This window comes from Chenopodium quinoa, unplaced genomic scaffold, assembly GCF_001683475.1.
Source record: "Chenopodium quinoa cultivar QQ74 unplaced genomic scaffold, ASM168347v1, whole genome shotgun sequence".
In the NCBI taxonomy this organism is placed as follows: Eukaryota; Viridiplantae; Streptophyta; class Magnoliopsida; order Caryophyllales; family Amaranthaceae; genus Chenopodium; species Chenopodium quinoa.
Window position 1 is genome coordinate 981786 of NW_018744143.1, and position 24726 is coordinate 1006511.

General features: G+C 33.4%; 1 protein-coding gene, 1 long non-coding RNA gene and 1 other non-coding gene across 3 annotated transcripts; 1 reads left to right on the plus strand and 2 right to left on the minus strand.

Moving 5' to 3' along the window:
* Nucleotides 1-1888: 1888 nt before the first annotated feature.
* LOC110693178 lies at nt 1889-7094 on the minus strand. Its single transcript, XR_002505561.1, has 4 exons — nt 6525-7094; nt 5695-5865; nt 2404-2652; nt 1889-2186 (listed from the first exon to the last, which is right to left on the minus strand). It is a non-coding gene; the product is annotated as an uncharacterized LOC110693178 (long non-coding RNA).
* Nucleotides 7095-16162: 9068 nt separating this feature from the next.
* TRNAS-AGA lies at nt 16163-16244 on the plus strand. The gene has a single exon. It is a non-coding gene; the product is annotated as a tRNA-Ser (tRNA).
* A 3027-nt stretch (nt 16245-19271) lies between these two features.
* LOC110693321 (protein SPOROCYTELESS) lies at nt 19272-22009 on the minus strand. The gene is made up of 3 exons (XM_021870474.1): nt 21120-22009; nt 20743-20901; nt 19272-20307 (listed from the first exon to the last, which is right to left on the minus strand). The coding sequence occupies exons 1-3, from the start codon at nt 21660-21662 to the stop codon at nt 20011-20013; spliced, it is 999 nt and encodes a 332-aa protein (XP_021726166.1). The 5' UTR covers nt 21663-22009; the 3' UTR covers nt 19272-20010.
* Between the last annotated feature and the right edge of the window lie 2717 nt (nt 22010-24726).

Here is a 24726-nt window from a genome sequence, read left to right on the forward strand (position 1 = left end):
TCATTGATAATCTCTAAGTTTTTTGTTTAGCTCATTTACTCAATACAAGCAAATGAGCAGTTTACAAACTAGTAAACGCGCCTCAGCAAACTCAGGTCCAACAACATGGCAAAAGCTGTGAGTTCAGCACTGCAGCACTTGGATTAACGCCAATTGTAGCAGTCCCTGGTCCATCAGCACTGGTAGTAGTTCCCATGCAGGAACCCTCACATACTGTGTTGTGTTGCTAACTATGCCAGACTACACATCAACATATCTTGCAATTACACGAGTAACAACAGCAACACACTTCGGGGCAAATACCCACCTTGAATACCTTCCATACTCCCCACAAGACATGAAAAACCCGTTGCAACCACTACATGGTTAGGTCTCTCATTATTGAATATAATGCCATGAAGCCCACATGAGTGCACAAAGGGACATCAACACCTTAGCATTACACTTGTGGGTAAGCCATAATCATTTGGTCCCAAAAGACTCATTTGGGGCATCTATCAAAGAATTGTTGCTCATTTGATAGATGAACAAAGAATTATTGCTCATTTGATAAATGAACACATAACTACTGCTCATTTGATAAATGAGCAAAGAAGTATAGCTCATTTGATAAATAAATGAAGTACATTACATTATGACATCTTTGGTGATGTTTTTTTGGTTAGAAAAGAGGCTTTTACCTAATGCATCTAATTATATATTAAACTTATGTGGAAATCGAACCTACTTCTTTGTGCATTTGCACAATGCTCTACCAATTGAGCTAGTAAGTTAGTGTTATGAGAAAAATTTGTAACTACACACTAACAATATTGACCGCGGATTCAAAGATGACTTAAGAAAGACAAACAAAACATCATAAAACATTATGCAATCATCATTAGTATTAGAATTTATTACTTAATCAAAAGTTAAACATATGACAAATTTCACTTAATCAAAAGATCAACATATGGCCAAAAAATCCATCATTTTTTTATCTTACTGGTCAAATACTCTCTCATTAATCGAGTCGAGAACGAAATCCCTCATAACAACCACATCCATGGTATGAAGCTCTGTCCAATAACTTCACACTTGTCAAACTCAATCCCTTCAATCATAAGAGTGGTGCTTGCTTCAAACAACAAGCTGTATCAGCTTTATATTTTATCAGTTTGTGCAATTAAAAGGAGTAGAGAAACCAACAGTTTTTACAACCTTGTCAAAGTGCTTGTTTAATGCTCATTTTGAAATGGTTTGATTATAACATTAGAACATCACCACTCGGTTCACGCCTCCTTGTCTTGTATTATCTAGCCCCAATTCCTTTTTTAAAAGCGTAGTCATTGTACATTTTGAATGCTTCTTCAACTATATTGAAACCAAGTAGCTCTGATTCTGCAGCTTCTTTGTATATGTTGTCCAATTAACATACATTGATCTTCTGCAGCATTAAGAATACATCTACTGTAATACCGTTTAGCTTGTACAACATGATTTTTATCATTAGCAAAATTAGCTCAAATGAGCAAAGCACGTTAAATTAAGCTCAAATACTAATGTCTCTAACCATTTGAATGGTATATATATATATGGGAGGTTCCGCTAAAAACAGTACTTATGGTGAAAACTAAAAACAAGCAATCTTAGCCATTGAATGTTCACTAGATAATCTGATGGTGTGAAACAACCCAGAGGTCACTATATACAAAAATAAGGTAATTATATCAAGTTAGATTAATTTTGATGACATTTACACCAAGGTCACTATATATAAAAATAAGGTAACTATATCAATTTTTACAATATTTACTTAAAGGTCACTATATACAAAAATAAGGTAATTATATCAATTTTGACCACATTTACATAAAGGTCACTATATGCAAAAATAAGATAACTATATCAATTTTGACCACATTTATATAGAGGCCACTATATATAAAAATAAGGTAATTATATCAATTTCGACAACATTGACCACATTTATATAGAAGTCACTATTTACAAATATAAGGTTACTATCATCCGATAACTTTTCCTTCTTCTCTTTATCATCAGATAACTTCTCCTGCTCCTGCTTGTCATCAGATAATTTTGTAATAGCCAAATTGTGATTCTTTCAAGAACCATAAGCTATCTGATTCCAACGACCTTCCTTTGAGGATCCATTATTTCAGCCTTCCGGCGATGAATAAATAAGCCTGACAATATAAACCATAAATGAAGAGCGAATGAAATAAGAGTAGCTATTATTGTGTAATTTAAACTTACAATGTACTCACTACTAAATCCAAATAAACAGAGCATATATTTCAAATGGAATATTTTATTCAAAATAATTTCCCTTTGTTTTTCAGTCATTCATGATTTAATAACCAATTACTTGCATAAAATAGTAAATGCTCTATGAAGAATTACCAAGTGTCCTACGCCCTTGAGGATCTTCATCATTAAAAGCTTGAACACTTATCTGTTAGATGCAACAGACTGAATAAGTTTAAAAATATCAATTCTGGAAAATGAGTAGGCTTTTTCTTCGGTATATGCTCTAATAATACACATTCAAGAACATACAGGAAAAGAAAATTGAAATCGTACTTTCCAAAATGAACCAGCATAAAATGCTTCTTGACCACCATTAAGTCGATGCACATCAGCAAATTTACCCTGTTGAAATTAACAAGAGAATAAAGAAGTATGAACAGTTGATTGAATAAAAGTTCAATAAATAACAAGTCGGTAATGTATACTCTTCATATGAAGTCATTGGACATGCCATACTAATATATGACCATGACTTAATACATCCCAAAAGATGAACCATGTATTGTTACATGATTTAACAATGACACGAGGGTAATAGTTCATTAAGTGACCTCAAAACCTTAGTTGTTTCTAAAAAACAGTGAGACATCCATGACAGGTAGCTTTCAAAGTATAGGAAGCTCTATACATAATAAATAAAGGTATCAAAGCAGCAGCTCAGCAGTCAAGAGAACAACAAAGAACATGTTTTGAGTGCAATTTCTCATTCCGTTAAGCAAAGACCATGAGGGGCAAATAGCTTAGGGTACGGCAGCACTTTTCCGTGTCCGAGTAACACATCTATGCTACTACAATATAAGACACGATATAATAGGATACAGAGAAAAAGAGACACTACTAGAAATAGACTGTTTTCCGAGGGAATCGTTCCGACGGACCTAAATTCCGTCGGAAAATCCGAACTTTTCGACGGAATAAGGGTTTGTCGGAACATTCCGTCGGAAAAGGTTCGTTACGACGGAAAATCCGTCGGAATTCTTGCGACGGAAGTTAATTCCCTCGGAATAATAGGCTTCCGACGGAATATTCCATCAGAAAGTTAGTTTTCCTACGGAATTTAAATCTGTCGGAATTTTCCTACGGAATATTCCCTCGGAAAACCCAAATATTCCGACGGATTTTTTATCCGTCGGAACGTTCTAATATATAAAAAAAACCGGAAATTTTTTAGCCTTTAATAATAAAAAAATAAATAAAATAAAACAAAACATAAAACCCGGAATTTCGTTGGGAACCCTAATCCTATTCTTTCCGCCTCTTTTCCCTATCTCTCTCCTCTCCTCTCATCTTCTCCCTTTCTCTCTCCTCCTTCCTCTTCTCTTCCTCTTCTTCTCTGATCTCCTCTCCTCTCCTCAATCTTTTCCCTTTCTCTCTCCTCTCTCCTCTTTTCTTCCTCTCTGATCTCCTCTTCTACAACAACAACAACAATCAACAAAAGGAGGTCGCACGTCACTGTCAACAACAAGCAACATCAACCGCAACAACCACCGTCGCCAGCCACGTATTTCAAGTTTTTTGTGTTTTGTAGATCTTTTAATATAGGTTTGAGTGTAGATGTAGTTAATTTTGAATGTAATTATAATTGTGTAATTATATAATTTTTTTGATTTTCGTTGTTTAATTTTCGGTTTTTTGAATTTTCGGTATTTTTTAAATAAATTGTGTTAATATAATTTTGTTTATTTGGGTTTTATTTCGGTTGTTTAATTTCTGATTTTCGTTGTTTAATTTTCGGATTAATTTGCTTGATTTTTTGCGTTTATTTGGGGATTTGTTTTTTTTTGGATTTTTTTGGGTTAATTTGGTTTTATTTGTGGGTGGTGGTGTGGTGGTGGTAGGGTGGGGTGGCGGTGGGGTTAGGGGTGGTGGGTGTATGGGGGGGTCTGTGTGGGGTGGAGGGTGTATGGGGGGGGGGGGTCTGTGTGGGGTGGGGGGGTGGTGGGTGGTGGTCCGTTCTGTGGGGTGGGTGGTGGTCCGGGTCTGTGGGGTGGGCTGGTGGAGGGGGTGGGTCTGGGTGGGGCTGGTGTGGGCTTTTTTTTTATTTTTTTATTGGCTTTTCCGACGGAAAATTCCGTCGGAATTACCACCTCCGTCGGAATATTCCGTCGGAAGGAGTTTAACTTCCTACGGAATATTCCGTCGGAAGATTCTCTTCTTCCTACGGAAAAGTTTCCGTCGTAAGCTTGCGACGGACTTACGATTTTAGTCAAACTAGGGTCCGACAAGATATAATCCGTCGGAAAAACTGCTCCAACGGAAATGGCCGATTTTCCTACAAAGGGTCTTCCGACAACACGTTCCGTCGGAAATGCCGTCGGAACAGTGTTTTCCGACGGAATTCAGGGTGTTTCCGACGGAATTTTTCCGTCGAAAATGGCCTGTTTTCTAGTAGTGAGAGGGGGTGGGGGGGGAGGGGAACCAACCCAAATCGAAATGGAGGGAAGTGACTTAGAGGTGTCTTCATATCTAAGGATATAGATGCATTGCTTGTGTTCTCACACTGGCCGTCAATATTTTGGTCTGAAGACTCTCCCATCTGAGTACCACTACCACTTGGCCCAGCAGCAGAGGTTTCAATAAAACTATTTCTTAGAGCTATATCAAAAGCACTCTCTGTCTGCCACCCTTGAACATTAATATTTCTTCCTCCGTCACTCAGTCCAACCAAGGCAGTTAGTCCATCTCCAGACATGTCACCATGTTGGTCAGGTCTCAATTCCAGATCATCATTAGCAAGAGATTGCTGACCATTCCTGTTGCCCACACCAAACGGAACACGGGAAAATACAAATCGAGTTGGACACCAAGTGGAAGCAGGAACCAGTGTAGCTAATTTATGTCTCCAAACTCTCACTAATTCACTCACAAATCCACTAAAAACACTTCAAATTACTCAAAATTCGATTTAACTACTCCAAACTCTCATTAATTCACTCACAAATCCACTAAAAACATTTCAAATTACTCAAAATTCGAATTAACTACTCCAAACTCTCCCGAATTCACTCACAAATCCACTAAAAACACTTCAAATTACTCAAAATTCGAATTAACTACTCCAAACTCTCACTAATTCACTCACAAATCCACTAAAAACACTTCAAATTACTCAAAATTCGAATTAACTACTCCAAACTCTCACTAATTCACTCACAAATCCACTAAAAACACTTCAAATTACTCAAAATTCGACTACATTAAACGTAATTCCTTTTTCCGATTCTACCTCTCATTCAATGAGAAAATCAATTCAAAGTTCCAGCAAATTCCAAAATATACAATAACATAACAACAACACAGATCAGACATGCACTGAAAATGTAATTTTTCAGATATCAAAAAACCAAAAAACATTAAAAATATCAGATCGAACTACAAAAATACCTTAGCCGCTTCTCCTGAAAGTCGAATCCACCAAAACTCGCCGCATTCCTCCTTCCGCCGCGTTTAGAGAGAGAACGAAGAAAGAGAAACACGCGGTAGAGAGAGAAAACAGAGAAGCTGGTTGAAGAGAGAGAAAGTACGAAAGAGAAGAGAGAGGAGAGAGAAAATAACCTGAAAATTAAAGAGGAGAGAGAAATTCAGAAATGTCTGAAAATAAGAAGAAAGAAATCTGAGCCATACAATTTGATGAACGGCTCAGATTAAACGTTTTCAGTTTTTACTTTGACACTTGTTTTTTACATGATCCTATTCCTATATATATATATATATATATATATATATATATATATAATTGTTTAAATGCAAAAAGATCAATTTAGTTCAAAATCACTTGTTGAAATATATTTGCTCATTTAAGTTTTCTTATATGGTTTTAATACTTTGTAATTGAAAATTAATTCTTCAATTAAATTTGCTCATTCGATATCTGCTTGCTCAACTAATCACCTCAGTTTACTAAATTATACCAGAATAGGTTATGAATATGCCAAATTAAATCTGCTCAATCATCAAAATTAAAATTTTAAGCAGAATTCAAGATCAATTTTTTATTATGCTCATTAATTACTTCAGTTTGTTCAATTACACTACAATTCAAATTTTCTCAATAATCAATGAATAGATTATGAATATGCTCATTTAAATTTTGCAAAATAATCAAGATCAATTTATGCTCATTTAAATTTACGTTGCTGAAATTGAACAAGTAAGTCAATTTAATAATTTCGTTTTTTAAAAAATTATTAACTAATGAATGTAAAAATCAATACCTGGTAGAATAGATTGTTGTTGAGATTGATGAACAATTGTCTAAATTGGATCATTATTGAGTAAAACCAATTCCGCCATTAATGCCAAGCTTGTTGAAGGTTTTTCGTTTCAATCTTCATAATATACAACTTTAATATCATGAATAATCTTTATAGAAAATAACTTTTTGAGCGAATTTTTGTAAAAATATTGAGTGAATTTTTGTAGAAATTATTAATTTTTGGGAGAAATAATGAACAGAGTGAAGAGAGAAAAATTATTTATCGTAGAAAAGGGAGATCGTTGAGCACACGTCAACAATGTGGAATAATTACTACGATATTACAAAAATATCCCCGGGTGTAACTAGAGGAAAGTACACCCGGGTGTACAGAAGAGCAGCTGATATCTTAGTAATGTATTATGTATATAACAAATTTCGAAAATTTTAAACCACATCATCCTAGAAAAAGCATCGAGATTAATAGAGTTGTCAATTAGATGTATCGAATTTATTAAGCTTTAAACAATGTATGTTACCTTGTGTGAGTGTTATTTAGCTGTATATTACTTATTTTTTTATTACGGGGTATGTAATAATGCAAAAGGTTTTTTTTTTTTTTTTTTTTTTTTTTTTTTTTTTTTTTTTTTTTTGAAAGAATGCAAAAATTAAATTAAGGCACTTTAATTATTATTATTTTTTTAAAAAAAAAGTGTATTTTGTTCCAAAATTCTTAAAGTCTTAGAAAAAATAGTGCTTTGGTTGGGACACTTAAAGTTAACTGGTGTTATTGCATTAATTTGTATTATTTTTTGTTCAATTTGAGAGCCTAATTTTTTTTTTTTTTTGAGTACTCCGTAATATTTTGCAAGATGGTTATGCGATCAGCGATAGCAGATCTCTTTTTGGTTTTTTTTTTTTTTTTTTTGTTTTTTGAAAGAGATAGCATATCTCTTATTTGAATGTATCTACTCTTAGTTTTAAAAAAATTAAATTGAAAAAAAAAAAAAGCAATCTTGCCTTTTACAATAAGTATATTTTCTTGACTAGCCGTCTCCTCTCTATTTTTTCTTTCTAGGGTTCTTCAAAAAAAAAGTGTTCATAGGCCGGAAATAGTCAAATTTCTTCGGAAATTTGGCTATTTCCGACCCCCTTTTTTTTTTTTTTTTTGACAGAGGCTATTTCCGCCCCTTTCCCTTTAGTTTCTTTATGTTTTTGTTATTAAGTTCAATAAATCTACACTCTTTGAAGATAGTAAGTATCCCTATAGTGGGTTTGAGTGTAAAAAGTGTCCCTATGGTGGGCTTTGTTCTAGTTTTGTTTTTGTTTTTTAAGTTTAGTATAGTACAAGTTGTTTCATGGGTAAAGATTTCTGCGGAATCGAAAAAGAGGTTAATCCTTCGATTACAATCAGATGAATCAGACGAAAATTTTCCTCACAACTACAACAAATCGATAGACCCCCTCGTCGAAAAAGGCTGTAAATCACAGCGATATAAAAGAGGGTATGAAGAATGTATAATTTGCAATAACGATGCTAGCTCTGCTGAGAGGAAGCTTTTATTTGATTCAATTGTCATGTATTTATTACATTTAAATCTCTTTGTAGATATCGTATGACTTTTTATTTATAAATCAATCTTTATTAAAAAGAAAAAATAATAAGTATAATTTCTTGAAAAGTATTACTCAAACTACTCCCTCCGTTTTTAAATACTTGCTCCATTTCTCCATGCGCGGAGTTTTAGGAGAAATTGAAGAAAGTATTAAAATATGAAGGTAGTGGGGTAGGTGGAAGAATAAAAAATTATAAAACACAAAAGTAGTTGAGAGAATTGGAGGAAAAAGAATATAAAATTAATAAAATATGATTTATGTTGGGTTCAATAGTTGAGAGAAATGAATTAAATGTTGTAAAAACTTTCCAAATAAGGAAATAAAACAAATATTTAAAAAAGATCGAAAATAAAAAGTGAAACAAGTATTTAAAAACGGAGGGAGTAGTAATCTAGATACAAAATACAACTAATACAAGTATACCTGTATACGTTGTGTTAAGGAATATCCTTAAATGTACCTAAAAAAAAAAAAATTGATGGGCTCACAGCTGCTGAGAGTGAACTGAGTTTGTAATAGACCAAATAGGGTCCAAGTAAGAAAGGTCGTGTTTACTACTCAACCAAGTTTCTTTCTTAAAGTTATGTCCATTTCTTTTTCCTTTAAAAAAAAAATGAATGTAAAAGTACATTGCAAATTAAATCAAAGTATAATTTCCTTTTCACAAAGCTATGATAATCTTTGCATATTAAACATACAATCTTCATATCATTATAGTTTGTAACCCTTTCTAATGAAGGGGTCTATCAATATGTTATATTTGTAAAGAAGATTTTAATGCAATTCATCTAATTTTGGTCGATAATTTGACATTGTTTTTTTTTATTCTATATAAATCTTCACTAAAGAAAAGTTTGGACTATACTAAACTCAAACAACTCAACTAGGATTAATCTCACCACAAGGGAACTCATTAAGCACTCACAAATTTATATCCAAATTAAGTACAATAACATAACCTATGAAAGCCTTTAAGGAACCAAATGGCCCCTTGAAATGTTCTTTTACGTCCATATGCATTCTTAACATATGTGTCAATTTCAAATCCAAATTCCTAGCTAGTTGATGCCTTGATGGTCTGTTAGAGGACTAACTCAACCAAAAGTGTTACAAACGAAACTTGCAGGAACAAAAATAATAAGAACAATGTTACCGGGAATAAGACTGAGTCGCGGACTATGTCGCTTTCTTTAGAACATTCACGATATTGCCTTTAAATTGTGCAAGCAGATCGAACTATAACCGGATGTCCCCCAGGATAAACAAGTCTCTCAAAAGTATAACGTACCGATGGATTTGCACAGAACCACCGGGCAACCAAACACCAAAAAATGCCAGAAAATTACTGCTCGAATTATCTTTAGAAGAGGAAAAAGAATATTATTTGTATTTTTTTTTTGGGTGTGTATGAAAACCGTGAACAAGGAGATCTTTTATAGCAAAAAATGGCAGCATAACGGTACCAATTAAATCAATTAAACCAACAATTAAATCCGTTCAAGACCAACAATTACCAAAACCGAAAATTAAAATAAGATTTAATTTACAAAACGGTAAGTAATAAAATCTGGAATCAATTGGTAAATGGTAATCAGTTAGCACAAAATCTGGAATAATAGCATATTAACCGGTTTTAAATGGTAGGAAATCAGTTACCAAAATCAAGGCATTAATTACTCAATTAAACCTCGTTCAAAATCTGTATAAAAAATTAAGATTGTTTAATAAAACCTAACCCGACCCGACCCAGTCCAGCCCGGCTCGGTTCGGTTCCGCGCGCACGTGTGTGTAGGTAAGTCTTCCCTCTCCACAAAATGTGGGTAGCCCTTGGGACACACCCAAGTATACTACACACTTCTATATAAAGGGAACAAGACTCTCATTTCCCACCAATGTGTGACTTTGTGATTTTTCACAAAATTCACACCCAAAACACACTTTGTTCCAACAATCCCTCACTTGAATTTTTGAAAACATTTTCGAGCGGAATCCTTACACATATAGGTTGTGCATAAACAGAAGTATTTTTCAACTTGAACTTGTGCGTAGTAAATACGATTCAGATTTAACAAGGGTAACTCGAAGTTTTGAACCCTATCTCTGACAACGTACCACACACGACTTATTCTTGGTGTTGTTATAGACCCGTGCTATAACGGCCATGCACGTCTATCCCAGTATGGTGAACGCTCTAGAAATGCTGCCACAAATTTCATAGGAAGCGGCCTAACTTCCACATTCACATAGGTGAAACTATCAAGAGTACTCCTGTAGCTAGGTACTCCACTCCAAAATGGAGTATAGATTTCATTAAGAGTTCCTATTAACTCATCCTTGATCGCTTCAGGAATTATGTCTTTTGAACATAATCAACTCATATCACTCCATAACTTGTTATTACCCATTGAACCTATTTCTTGGGATTTCCAGTCCATAGGTTGAGTTACCATTATGTGTGACTCATTTTAATGGCAATAGTCCCATTCTCTTAGAAGAATAATGGACTTTCTCTCTAGCCAATCCTTTCGTCAAAGGATCAGCCAAATTATTCTCAGTACGTATATGATCCACTCTAACAGCTTCGATTGAAAGATATTCTCTTACAGTGTTGTGCTTACGACGTATTTGTCGTCTCTTACCGCTGTAGTAACAGTTCTGAACTTTTGCCATAGCCGCGGTACTATCGCAATGGATCAAGACAGCCGGTAATGGTTTTTCCCACAAGGGAATCTCACCTAGCAGGTCTCTTAACCAACCTGCTTCTTCACTAGCTGTAGCTAGTGCTATCATCTCTGACTCCATGGTGGACTGAGCCAAAATAGTCTGTTTCTTAGACTTCCAGGATACAGCTCCACCGGCTATAGTAAAAATATATCCACTAGTAGCCTTAGAATCATTTGATAAGGTGTTCCAATCAGCATCACTATAGCCTTCTAGAACAGCTGGAAACCTTTCATAATGTAACCCTAGGTTCATGGTCCTCTTAAGGTATCTCATGACCCTTTCAATAGCATGCCAATGCTCATTACCAGGACAACTAGTAAACCTGCCTAATAATCCCACGACATAGGCAATGTCGGGTTTAGTACAATCAGTGGCATACCGAAGGCTGCCAATGACGCTCGCATAATCAGAATGCCTTACGGCATCACTAGTGTTCTTAAATAATTTTACACTGGGATCATAAGGTGTACTAGCAGGTTTACAGTCAAAGTAACCATATTTCTTTAGGATTTTCTCAATGTAATGAGATTGATCCAAAGAAACTCCATTTTCTGTCCTAGTAATCTTGATTCCAAGGATTACATTTGCCTCTCCTAGATCTTTCATGTCAAACTCAGCATTCAACAACAGCTTTACATTATTCACAGCATGAATATTCGATCCAAAAATTAACAAGTCATCCACATACAGACAAATTATAGTGCAAATGTCATTCTCAAATTTTACATATATGCATTTGTCACTACCATTTATCTTAAAACCATATGAGATGACTAAGTTATCAAACTTTTCATGCCATTGTTTAGGTGCTTGTTTGAGACCATAAAGAGATTTATCTAGCTTACATACCAGATGCTCTTTTCCTGGGATGACAAAGCCCTTCGGTTGGTCCATGTAGATTTCTTCTTCCAATTCACCGTTCAAGAATGCAGTCTTTACATCCATCTGATGCACTACAAGATTATAAACAAAAGCAAGAGACATTAGTACTCTAATAGATGTTACTCTAGTTACAGGTGAATAGGTATCAAAGAAATCAACATTCTCCCTTTGTCTGTAGCCTTTAGCTACCAAACGAGCTTTATACTTATCAACGGTGCCATCAACTTTCAGCTTTCTTTTTAGGACCCATTTGCAGCCAATTGTCTTGCAACCTGGTGGCAACTCAGTTAAGTGCCAAGTTCGATTAGACTCAAGTGATCCATTTCGTCATTTACAGCTTCTTGCCATAAGTCTGCATCAACTGAGGCTAGGGCTTCTTGGAGGGTAGATGGATCCTCCTCTACATTGAGAACTTCAAAGTCCGGGCCAAAGTCTTTTGCTACTCTAGCCCGTTTGCTCCTTCTTAGTTCGGGTTCAGCATCCAAGTCTTGTGAGTTAGACCTGACTTCAGGAATAATAGAGGAGGACGAACCCCCACTATTTCTAGATTTAAAAGGAAACATGTCCTCATAAAAATCAGCATCATCAGATTATATAATTACACGCGCATTTAAATTAAAGAATCTAGATGCTTTACTATTAATAGCATAACCAATGAATACACATTCATAAGCTCTACTAGCTAACTTAACTCTTTTAGGATCAGGAATCCTAACATATGTTAGACAACCCCAAGTTCTGAAATAAGAAATGTTAGGTTGTTTATTATGAAGTATTTCATAAGGAGAAACCTTACTCTTAGTCTTTGGAACACGGTTCAAGACATAACAAACGGTGAGAAGGATTTCACCCCACCAATGATCAGCAGCATCAGAATTTAAGGAAATAGCAACTACTAACTCAGTAAAAGTCCTATTTTTCCTTTCAGCCTTACCATTCATTTCTGGAGAATAAGGGGCTGACCTTTCATGTATGATACCATGTGAGTTATAAAATTCTGTAAATGCATTAGTATCATACTCAGTTCCACGGTCACTTTGTAACCTTTTTATCTTCTTGTTGAACTGGTTCTCAAATTATGTCACAAACAACTTAAACATTTCAAAAGCATCACTTTTATTTTTCATCAATTAAACACAAGTATAATCAGAACAATCATCAATAAAGGTGATAAAATATCGTTGTCCATTTCTGGTTAACTTTCCTTCAAATTCACAAATATCAGAATGAATTAAGTCTAATGGTTCTGAATTTCTCAAAACCGGCTTATGAGGTGTTTTTGTAATCTTAGCCTGACTACAAAATACACATATATCAAAATCATTAAGAGAAATATTAGGAATAAGGCCTAAATTGCTCATATTTTTTATGAGTCTTTTGTTCACATGACAAAGTCTAGCATGCCAAACATTAATAGTAGAACACAACATATAAGCAGAATCAGAAATTTTATTAATCTCAACATTCAGTTTAAACATACCATCAGTAGCATATCCTTTTCCTACAAACATTCCATTCTTAGTTAAAGTAAACAAATCAGAACCTATGATTTGTGTAAAACCAGCCTTATAAAGAAAGAAGAAAACCAGAAACTAAATTCTTTCTCATTTTCGGAGTGTGTAGTACATCCTTCAGAATGAGAGTCCTGCCAGAAGTAAACTTCAACTCAACATTTTCAATACCAGCAACATTAGTGCAATGGGAATCACCCAACAACACTTTCTTATCATCGGTCTTTTCAGTGTATGTTTTAAACATCCGTCGATCATAGCAGACATGGCGTGTAGCACCAGTGTCTACCCACCACCCATCTGATCCACCAGTAAGGTTGATCTCAGTAATCATAGCCACAAGAGGCTCTTTAATCATGCTTGCCTGCGTAGGTGCAGGGTTAGGCATGTTCCTGCACTATCGTGCCATATGGCCTGGTTTTCCACACCTATAGCATAGAAATTGACCAGTACCATTCTTAGGGGGTTGAGACTGTTGCTTTCCATTGTTCTTTTGAACATTCTGTTTATTTTTGTTGAAGTTATTCTTCCGGTTCTGAGGTTTGAAATTCTTACCAACAGGCTTGAGAACTGCAGCAGATCGCTTAGGAGAATTGTTAGCAGTGACCTGTAAGATTTCTTCCTTTTGGCCCTGTTTTCTGGATTCTTCTTCTATACGGAGCCGAGTGATCAAACTCTCTAAGGAGAATTCCTTAGTCTTGTGCCTGAGATTATTTTTGAAATCTTTCCAAGAAGGAGGCAATTTGTCAATAATAACAGCAATTTGAAATTGTTCATCAAGGGCCATACCTTCGGAAATTATCTCATGGGCAATTTTCTGAAGCTCGTGGGATTGCACTTCCACGGACTTTTCACCAGTCATCTGAAACTTCAGGTACCTACTGACATCATACTTTTTGGCACTTGCTTCTTCAGTATCATATTTCTTTTACAGGGCATCCTACAAATCCTTAGCAGAATTCTCCATGTTGTAATAATCATACAAGTTATCAGACAGACCATTAAGAATGTAGTTCTTGCACATAAAATCAGTTTCATTCCAAGTTTCGATTTCACTATTCAGATAAACTATTTCACCTTCATCAGCATTATCAGGAATAACAGGCCTAGGAATAGTCAATACAGAATGAACTTTTTTAACAATCAAGAAAAATTGCATTTTCTGTTTCCACCTTTTAAAGTGTGCGCCTTCAAAACAGAAGGGTTTGTTGAGGTCATTGAACATAGTCATATCTTCGGTAGACATAATGTTCACGAAGGCAGAAAAGAATTGTTCTAAAACTGTTATAAACGAAACTTGCAGGAACAAAAATAATAAGAACAATGTTATCGGGAATAAGGTTGAGTCGCGGACTATGTCGCTTTCTTTAGAACATTCACGGTACTGCCTTTAAATTGTGCAAGCAGATCGAACTACAACCGGATGTCCCCCAAGATAAAACAGCCTCTCAAAAGTATAACGTACTGATGGATTTGCACAGAACCACCGGGCAACCAAACACCAAAAAATGCCAGAAAATTACTGCTTGAATTATCTTTGAAAGAGGAAGAAAGGATATTATTTGTATTTTTGTTTTTTGTTGTGTATGAAAACCATGAACAAGGAGATCTTTTACAGCAAAAAATGGCAGCATAACGGTACCAATTAAATCAATTAAACCAACCATTAAATCCGTTCAAGACCAACAATTACCAAAATCAAAAATTAAAATAAGATTTAATTTACAAAACGGTAAGTAATAAAATCTGGAATCAATTTGTAAACGGTAATCAGTTAGCACAAAATCTGGAATAATAGCATATTAACCGTTTTTAAATGGTAGGAAATCAGTTACCAAAATCAAGGCATTAATTACTCAATTAAACCTTGTTCAAAATCTGTATAAAAAATTAAGCTTGTTTAATAAACCCGACCCGACCCAACCCAGCCCGGCTCGGTTCGGCGCGCGCGTGTGTGTAGGTAAGTCTTACCTCTCCACAAAATGTGGGTAGCCCTTGGGCCACACCCAAGTATACTACACACTTCTATATATATATAAAGAGAGCAAGACTCTCATTTCCCACCAATGTAAGGTGATTGTTGAAGCCTAAGAATATGTTTTATACTCTATCACACCCCCTCACAAGATAGCCCATTGGGCTTGATGGGTGGATGTAGCATGGGCCCACCATACCCAGCGTTTAATATTCCACTTTGAAAGGAAGGATGAATGAGATTCGAACCCGTGACCTTTGTGCTACGCTGGCTCTTGATACCATGTTAGAGGACCATCTCAACCAAAAACTTAAGCTGATGGTTAAAGCCCAGGAATATGTTTTATACTCTATCATGAGCGTTTGGGCTTTTCTAAAAGTAGTGCACAAGACATAGTAAATTCATGAATGGTATTAAAACACTAGATTAAAGATTTTTCTCAACCTTTATGACTCTAAATTATACTTCATACTTGGTAATAACATGGCTACATTTGTGTTACATTTTTCATATACTTGATACTTGAATTACGGTTTGGATGACTTTGCATTGCTTATTATTAGGTTACTTCAGGACAATAGATCTACTCTTTTGATGTTTTCAGCTTGCCGAATTCGTAAGGTTTGTCGTGGTTGAATTGCTCCTGTTTACTGGTTGGCTGTGAAAAGTCGACACGATAGTATTTTTTTTTTTTTTAATCCTTTTAGTTTTATTGTGTGTTTTGTGTTTATTTGTTAGAGCTTCTTGCCTTCTCGTAACAAAAAAAAAAGAATTACTCCATATAAAGTTAAATTTCTAACATCAAATAATAAAAATAAATAAATAAATAAAAAAGTAAACATTCCGACATAATTTGTTGATATAATCCGTAATTTATGTCGTCCTGCACACTAATGAGAAGATAAAAAAGGCGTCATGTATTTAAAGTAAGCAAATCAATTATCAAAAGTGGACGTGCCGGAGTGGTTATCGGGCATGACTAGAAATCATGTGGGCTTTGCCCGCGCAGGTTCGAATCCTGCCGTCCACGCTTTTTATTTTTTCCTTTACAAGTTTTTTTTTTTTTTTTTTTTTCTTTTTTTTCCCCCTTTGTTACAGTATGTTGACAAAAAATAAAAATTATAATATTTTATGAATTTAAGTATGATTTAATTTGTTTACTATACATAAGTCTTGTTTGATTTTACTCCGTTCTCCGTATGTATTTATTGATCTAATCATAATTTGACCACGTTTTTACACTAATATATAAGTAAAACGTTTTATTCTAATCTGATTTCTAGATAGGATACGATTTATTTGAAAAAATTTCATTATTTGTAAAACTCCGTACATTAGAATCATCTCAAATACCATGCATTATTTATTTTTGAAAATTATACCTAATAGTTAGTCGTACACTTTTAATTCCTTAGCATATTAATCATTTGAACTGCACTTGTACAGTTAATTGATAACACATAACACAATATATATACATGTACAAATAACAGTCTAAGATTTTAAACTTTTATTTTTGAAGGAAATTAGACCACCTTATATTGAGTCTTGAACTCTACTAGTACTCGTATGAATTTTGGTAAAATGTTAGTACTTAAGAAAACAGTGAAGATTAGAAGATGTACTACAACGGTAATGTCAATCAAGTACATACTAGTAAAAACAATGTACTACGTATTGTAGTAGCCAACAAACAACATTTTTAATGAAATAAGATACAGAAAGACTGGCTAGTCATAAATTCTGAGTTTACATGGATAATTACAAAATATACAAAGTTAATATTTATCCCTAAGATTAAGGGAAAACTAAGCTAACAATATTTACATGGATAATAATAGCTGCCGAAGATAACGCCGATCATATAACAACGAGATGATCAAGATCATTATCCAACATCAGCCAATCAAAAGAGAAGATTTTTTTTAAAAAAAAGTCCACACTTTTTTTTTTTTGTTTGAATTGATAAAAATAAATAACAATGGTATTTGGCTATTAGCATAAGTAAAGTAAAGTCGGCATATCAGATGATGAGCCGATTAGCTTAGACATACTATCAGTCTGCTCTCTGCTGCCCCTCTTACATTACCATTCTTATGCTTCATTTTTCTAACTTTGCTTTTTCATTTCTTTTTTTTTTCTTTCTATTTTTTTTCTTTTTTCTTTTCATGTATTATTCACATAATATTAATGTAAATATAAATATGATATATATGATCTTCATGGGTTTTTATGCATTACCTAAAATAAGATACTCCCTTCGTGTTTTAATAAATGTTACACTTTGTCTGGCACATAGTTTTAGGCAATATAGTTGACTTAAATAAAATAAGAGGTGAGTGGGGTAGTTGGAGTATTAAAAAATTGTAAAAAAAAAATAAGATAGTAGGGTTAATAGTTTATTGAAAAATAATGAATGTGAGAGGAAAAAAATAATAAAAAAGTAGTATTGGGGATCATAAGAGAAGAGAGATATTATATTTAAATGTAACTTTTGCCAAAAAAAAGGAAGTGTTACACTTATTAAAACACGGAGAGAATATAGCGAATTTTGTAAGTAGAACTAAAAAAAAAAAAGCCTACGGAGTATTTGTTTGAACTTTCAAGAGTCTGCTGTTAAAGAGGCACATACTACAGAGAGATTTGGTAGCTAGTCTAAGGGTGTTGGTCTCTAGGTATATAGCCAATGCTATATTTAAGCTACTTTTTGGCTTCAACTTTGGTACTAGAATTCACCATTTTGGGATGTAAGAATATCTGAAATGATCATTTAAAAAAATCACTACATACGAGTAAAAAATAAATAAATAAATACAAAATCTTATTTAAAATGGAATTATACAAGTTATGAAAGTCGGGAAATATTGTCAATTAAATCAACTTTTTGTATAGCACTTCTTAGTGATAATTGTGAATGGGATAAAGTGATGATGGAAAAGAGACAACTATATTAGTGAAATCCTAGAAAATCTTTGATGCTATATATGTACGCTTGTAGGAGTTTTGTACATCTTTACGATAATACGAAGTAGACAATTGATCATGATGTTGTCTTTGCTAGCCCGCCCAGCCCAGCCCAGCCCAACCCTTCAATTAAAAACACTATTAACCCCATATCTCTTGGAGATTTCATAGCTCATATATTAATAGAATGCCCTAGATCAAGCCAAAAGCTATTTAGGACATATAACCACTAGCATATATATACTGTAGGTAGCTAGCTAGCTAAAATCACTCCAAATTAATGAGGACATTAACACTTAAATGAAAAGGCACCCTCCTCAACCCTAACCCTTATCCCTATATTATTCCTTGGGATCGGAAAAAACCTTGATCTGCTGCTTCATTCATAGGGGCATATGGAATTTTACATCCCTAGAGAAGTACTGTAGATAATATTGTCTGCTGGCATGATATTAACCTTAGCTTCAAACTTCTCCGTACTCAGGAGTTTGGATATATACTCCCTTCGTTTCAAAATATATATATATATTCGTGCTTTTACCGACTAATTTTACCAATTGGTTTAAAATCCATCAACACATACATTATCAGCATACGCACTTATACAAATATGTGCAAAACAAAGTTAACTCATGCCTTGAGATCACAAAGCTAGATAGGGAAAAGCTTATTCTGATAGAGTTTTGCTATCTCAAGAACTTTGTGTACTACTGTCTACTTGTGCAAAAAGGCACATTTTAACTGAAGTTTATACTCAGTGAACTCATCGAGTACTATTGATTTGACATTTTTATAATGTGTTAGTGTCAATGTAAACTTTTTCATCATTTGGTCAATCTCACTTCACAAATAATGTTGTTCATCATCAACATATAATTGACTGATCCATGACAAGCTAGCTACTTATTTTAATGTGGAAATGTAATGATAATTGGATAAAGTCTTGTATGAATGTATGATTGACTAATCGAGACTGTTTCACACTAATTCATTCATATGAGTACATACATTAAGTTAGCTAACCTCGTGATATGAATTTCTTTATTTTTAACTCTAATTTATAGACTTTGATATATGGACAATTAAGGTCCAATCCTTGCACTAATGTCCCATACACTATTAAATTAACGTGAAGAAACACAATTTAGAGACGAAGGGAGTAGAAACATACTTGATACTACAAGTACTATCGATCATGTCATAACTTTAAAGCAATGCTTAATTTGTGTGCTAGATTAACAAAACAGCAAATAAGTGCTGAACATCAAAAACTTTGTAAAAGTACAATCACACTAACCGCACTGGCTATCTAAAAACTGAATCATAGATCCTGACCACTTTTAATTAATGTTGCATTGCTAAAACAAAAAAAAAATTAAATTTAAAATCATGCATATTTATTTATGAATCATGAATTATAGAAGTATATACTGTACATACCCAATCAATAAATGTCTAGGCTTTATATTTATCATTATTATCATAAATAACATAAGATTCACTCATTTAATAATCACACCCAAGAAAGATACTACAATACCCAATATAAAAACATACTTGTACTGTATTATAAATTGATAATTAATGCCATACTACAGTTTTGGTAGCAGAATAAGAACAGACTTACTGCAAGAAAAGGAGTAAGCAAAAGAAGCAAAATTTAATCAGTACTTTTTAGGTTTAGGTCTGATCAATTCACTAAATTATGTAAAATAACAGAAAGTTAATTTTCTCATCCCAAAAAAAGGAAAAAAAACCCATTAATTAATTTATAATTACGGCTTCAAATTAAGAACAGATTTTAGTAAGGATAATAAAAACTTGTAATTAATTTAGTAATTAGAAAGCTTTAAGGACAAGTCAACGGAAGAGTTGGAAGTGGTTGTAGTTGATGTTGTGAGAGAAGATAGGGATGATGATGAAGAGGGAGATGGAGAAGGTGATGAAGAATCTGAAATAAATCCCATTTTAAGGTTTAAATCTTCCATTTTGTTGTAGTAATTGTTGATGGTGTTATCATTGTCGTCGCGGTCGAGTTTGATCATGTTTTCTTCAGATTTTCCTGGGAAAAATCCATACTCCATCATTACATTTCCTGATCCACTCCATTTTCTGTGAATTGCTACCACCTGAAATATATTTGTTCATCATTTTCTCATTATTATGACCAATTTGTATTCAAAAATAGAGCATAAAAAACCAACAATTTTCATGGAAAATTTATTAAAACTCAAATTTTCAAATCATAAAATTTTAGTTATCATTCATGATTTAAACTTTGAGAATTTAATTAGAAATTACTCGTATATGCTATCATTTCCTTTACAAAAGAAAAAGAAAAAAAAAAAGAAAAAAAGGAGAGGTGATTACAAATCAACAAATATACTCAGCTCCATTCTTTTAACAATTCCATAAATTAAAAACTGAGAAATTAAATATTACAAGAATTTTTGTAAGTAGGTACTCATGATCATATAGTATAAACTTTGAGAAATTAATAATTTATGTTAATTTTTTTTTGAAAAAAAAAAGTGATGAAATATAAATAAATTCAATATGCATACCTCACTGCCATTTATAGTAGTAGAAAGAGCAGAAAATCCTCCATTGTTAAATGCCAAGAATTGATTATAATTGTCTCCATTTTTCATATCAAAGCCACCAAAATGACCATTATACCCTTTTGAAAACCCTACTGTTTCCTCACCAATTACCCTCTTCTTCTGCAACATCAAATTTAAACCAAATTTCAGTTAATAACAATTATTTTTACTACAGATATAATCATTTATCCACTAATAATAATAACCCAAAACCCCTAAAAATTCAATGGAACAGTAAAAATATTAAGCAAACCTTGAAAGAAGTAAGAATCCACTAATAACAATAATAACCCAAAACCCCAAAAAAATCAATGGAACAGTAAAAATAGTAAGCAAACCTTGAAAGAAGTAAGAATTGAGTGATCAAGTGAAGAAGGGTTTGGCATTGAAGGAAGCTCTGGATAGTAAGGAGCTGAAGCTGACTCAGGAATGCCGACCCGGTGAGTCAACCTCGGGTCAGAAATGGGTTGACTCGGTAAACAGTAACGAATCACCGGTACACCGGAAAGCGGGTAATTCGGGTGATGAAAAGACGGGTTAACCCGGGGATCGGAAACAACCGGATGGTTAACGGCAACATTATTATTAATAATATTACCACTAGAAGGGGAAGAGTGTTGTTCATCGAGAAGGCGAAGGCGTTCGAGTTCAGCCATTCCAACACCTCTTTGAGGAGTCTTGTTTTTGGGACCATTTTGGGACTTGTTACCGCTCTTTCGGCCTCGAGGTTTGGGGTTCGAAACCGGCTTGAGGACGGGGTAGTGATGGTTGGTGGGTTGTGGTGGGTTGATGATGGACCATTGGTTGGTGTTGGTGTTGGTGTTTGAGGAGGTTGTGTTTGGGTCATTGTTTGAGGTCATGAAATGAAGAGGGGTTGCCATTATTTGTGTAGAGAGAGATAGTTAGAGAGAGGAAATGAAGGAGTGGAGTGAAGGTAGAAAAGAATATGAAGATGAAGTGCGGTGTGGTGTGGTATATAAAGGTTAAACCAAATAACATGAATTTCAGTCAGAAAGAAATTTGGTCTTTTGGATGTCCTTTTCAGTGCTACTCTCTCTTTTTGAATTTGTTTTTTTATGTAAGGAAATGCTAAGATGAAATACAATGTGGCAAATGTATTAATGTATCATGATGACCAATGATACACTAGTACGAAGTATAAAAATTATCAAAATGTATAAAATACTTGCTATAGAAAACTATTGATGCTCCATATTTGAAAAATCATTAAGACGATTATAACAAATATCCACATAGGACATGATTACTCCGTATGTTTAATCTTATGTATGTATTCTGTATAAGTTAAAGCACAAACAAAGGCCAAAAGTAGTGTATGTTTTAAATAGTGCAAAAATCAAATTTTAAAACGAATAGAGGACGAAATATGTGATTATTATTTTCGGACAAATATATATAAAGTACGAAGTACATTTGATTTTTTATAAGGTTTGCAACAATAAGATCAGGAGAACTAACATATATCTCATTAATATTTCTTTAATTAATTGCTCCATTTATCCCTTTTTGTATTTTATGTAAGTTAAAGTTGTAATCATGATTTTCAGTGAATGATAAATTTGTACTAAACAATAATTCTTTAAAATAGATATCCTAGTAGATTTTCCAAATTAATGTACTTCGGAGTATAAAATTAACATGTATTCAAAATGTCCACCCTTGATCTAAGTCTACGGTCTACCAATTGAATATATATATCTTCATTTTAATAGCAACTTCAAATGGCAATGTAAAAGAAATTATCCAAGAAATAAATTTTTCTCATATTTGGACCAATTTATTCCATGTAACAAGGGTATATATATATATATATATATATATATATATCTATATATATATATATATATATATATATATATATATATATATATATATATATCTTTGTTTCAACAAGGATATAATATCTTTGTTGTTTATTAAGTTGGTACAATGTACTAGGACATGATAATTTTGTTTCAAGCATTTTTACCCTAACTTGTCTAAAATGAGTTAAGTGAATAAAACCATTATATTAAACCAACAATCCCTATCAACTTGTACATCATCATCAAAATAAAAGTAGAAAGCTCAAAACACGCTAATTAGTATGAAATGATACTTCTATTTGACAAAGGAAGTCATCTTTGGGAAATGACTTTGATACAAATAAGATATACTTCATAACATACACGTAATAAGATATTCTAAATATACGGAGTATAAATTATATTGGGCTTACATTTCACGGTAATTGACTATGTATGTATCCATAAAGGTGTAAAGATTCTCTTCTTCTTCTTCTTCTTCTTCTTCTTTTATTTTTTTTTATTTTTTGTACAAGAAGAAAAGAGATATCATTAATAAAATATAGCCAAACAAGACTTACATATAATTCCTAAGAAATCGAGGATTCCAACACAAGTACATAACACCTTAAAACTAAATGCATCGTAGATTTGATCAACAATCGCCTTAATAAAAAACTTCATGTGAAGCAATAAAATCTGTGAGTTCACACTGATTCGGCTTGAAATCCACTGATACGTAGTCGTTTGAGTGAAAATACTCATGTGGTTCTTCGGATTCTTATAGATATTATGCATATGGAACCCTAAATTTTCAATTCTCGCCATACAAACATAAAAAGAAAATAAACTCAAGAGAAAAATCATCATCTCAAGGATGAGATCTATTTATTGAAAGCAAATAAAAGGTTTTTGGGGCTTACCACCGGTAAGAACACCAGGGAAAGCCCCTACAAAGTTGCGCAAGGGAGAAGGGAAAAGGAAAACCTTCAAAAAAAAAATTGAAAAAACCTAACAATGGAGGCTAGGAAAACCCTCTTAAGGGAGAAACCCTAAAAGGAACCAAAAAAACCCTTCCAAGGAGAAAACCTAGAGGGAACCCAATTTAAGGTGTAAAGATTCTCTATCTATGGATATATTTGTGTAAATATAATTCCATTCGCATTACAGTTGTATAAACTATGTATCTTGATCAATAGAAATACTCCATCTCAAGGGGAATTACACAAATACACAATTCTACATATTAACACAATTGGAGTAAAGTTTGAACTTATTCATGGAAAGTATGTGATAATATAGACGTTCCTTGGAATCATATTGGAACAAAGACGAGGTGCTAGTAAAGTTTTGAGATATATAGTTTCATTTGGTGGATTGTGGATGAGTTTTGCAACAAAATAAAAAGAACTGTTGATGAAATTTTTTCTTGATTAAGCTATTAGTGAATATATAATGACTTTAACATTGTGGAATGGAGGCAGTACAAAGAATGTTAATTCTAGATTACCATTAAGGAGAAAGCTCAGATTAATTCTAAAGATTTGTCGTCATTAGAAATTGTGAAGAGCAATGCAAGTTAGTCATAATAGGAACAATTAACTAAAGGGATGGATCGATATGCTAATAAGTTAGTAGAGTTATGGTAAAGTTTAGAGCTCAAGGGAAACTATTTATACTATTGCAACTTTCTTAGCTTTAATAATAAGGTATTAGTGCGCACATGTACGTATAATCAAGCGAGTTAAATTAGAATAATGAAAGAGATTATACACAATCAAAAAATAGAGTGCAATTAGGCACATTGCTGCTATTTGTTTGGGATGTATATAGGAGGGCTAATTGGTAAATTCACTTAATTTTTGTGATTTTTTATTGCTACAATGGTATTTTTAATGTACTATTATACATGTATTTTATACTACTAAAATATAAGTTGTTTTAGTAGTATTATTTATAGCCATTATAGATAACAATGGTACAATATTTGTACCACTAGAAGAAAAAAAAAATCACCACTCTTTTGTCTTATAGCTGCTATTTACTTGCCATATAAATAGCAGCTATGTGCCAATACTTAACCTAAAAAATGAATCGACCCTCAAAGTTCAATTTCTTCTATACTTCCCGTTGTTTAATT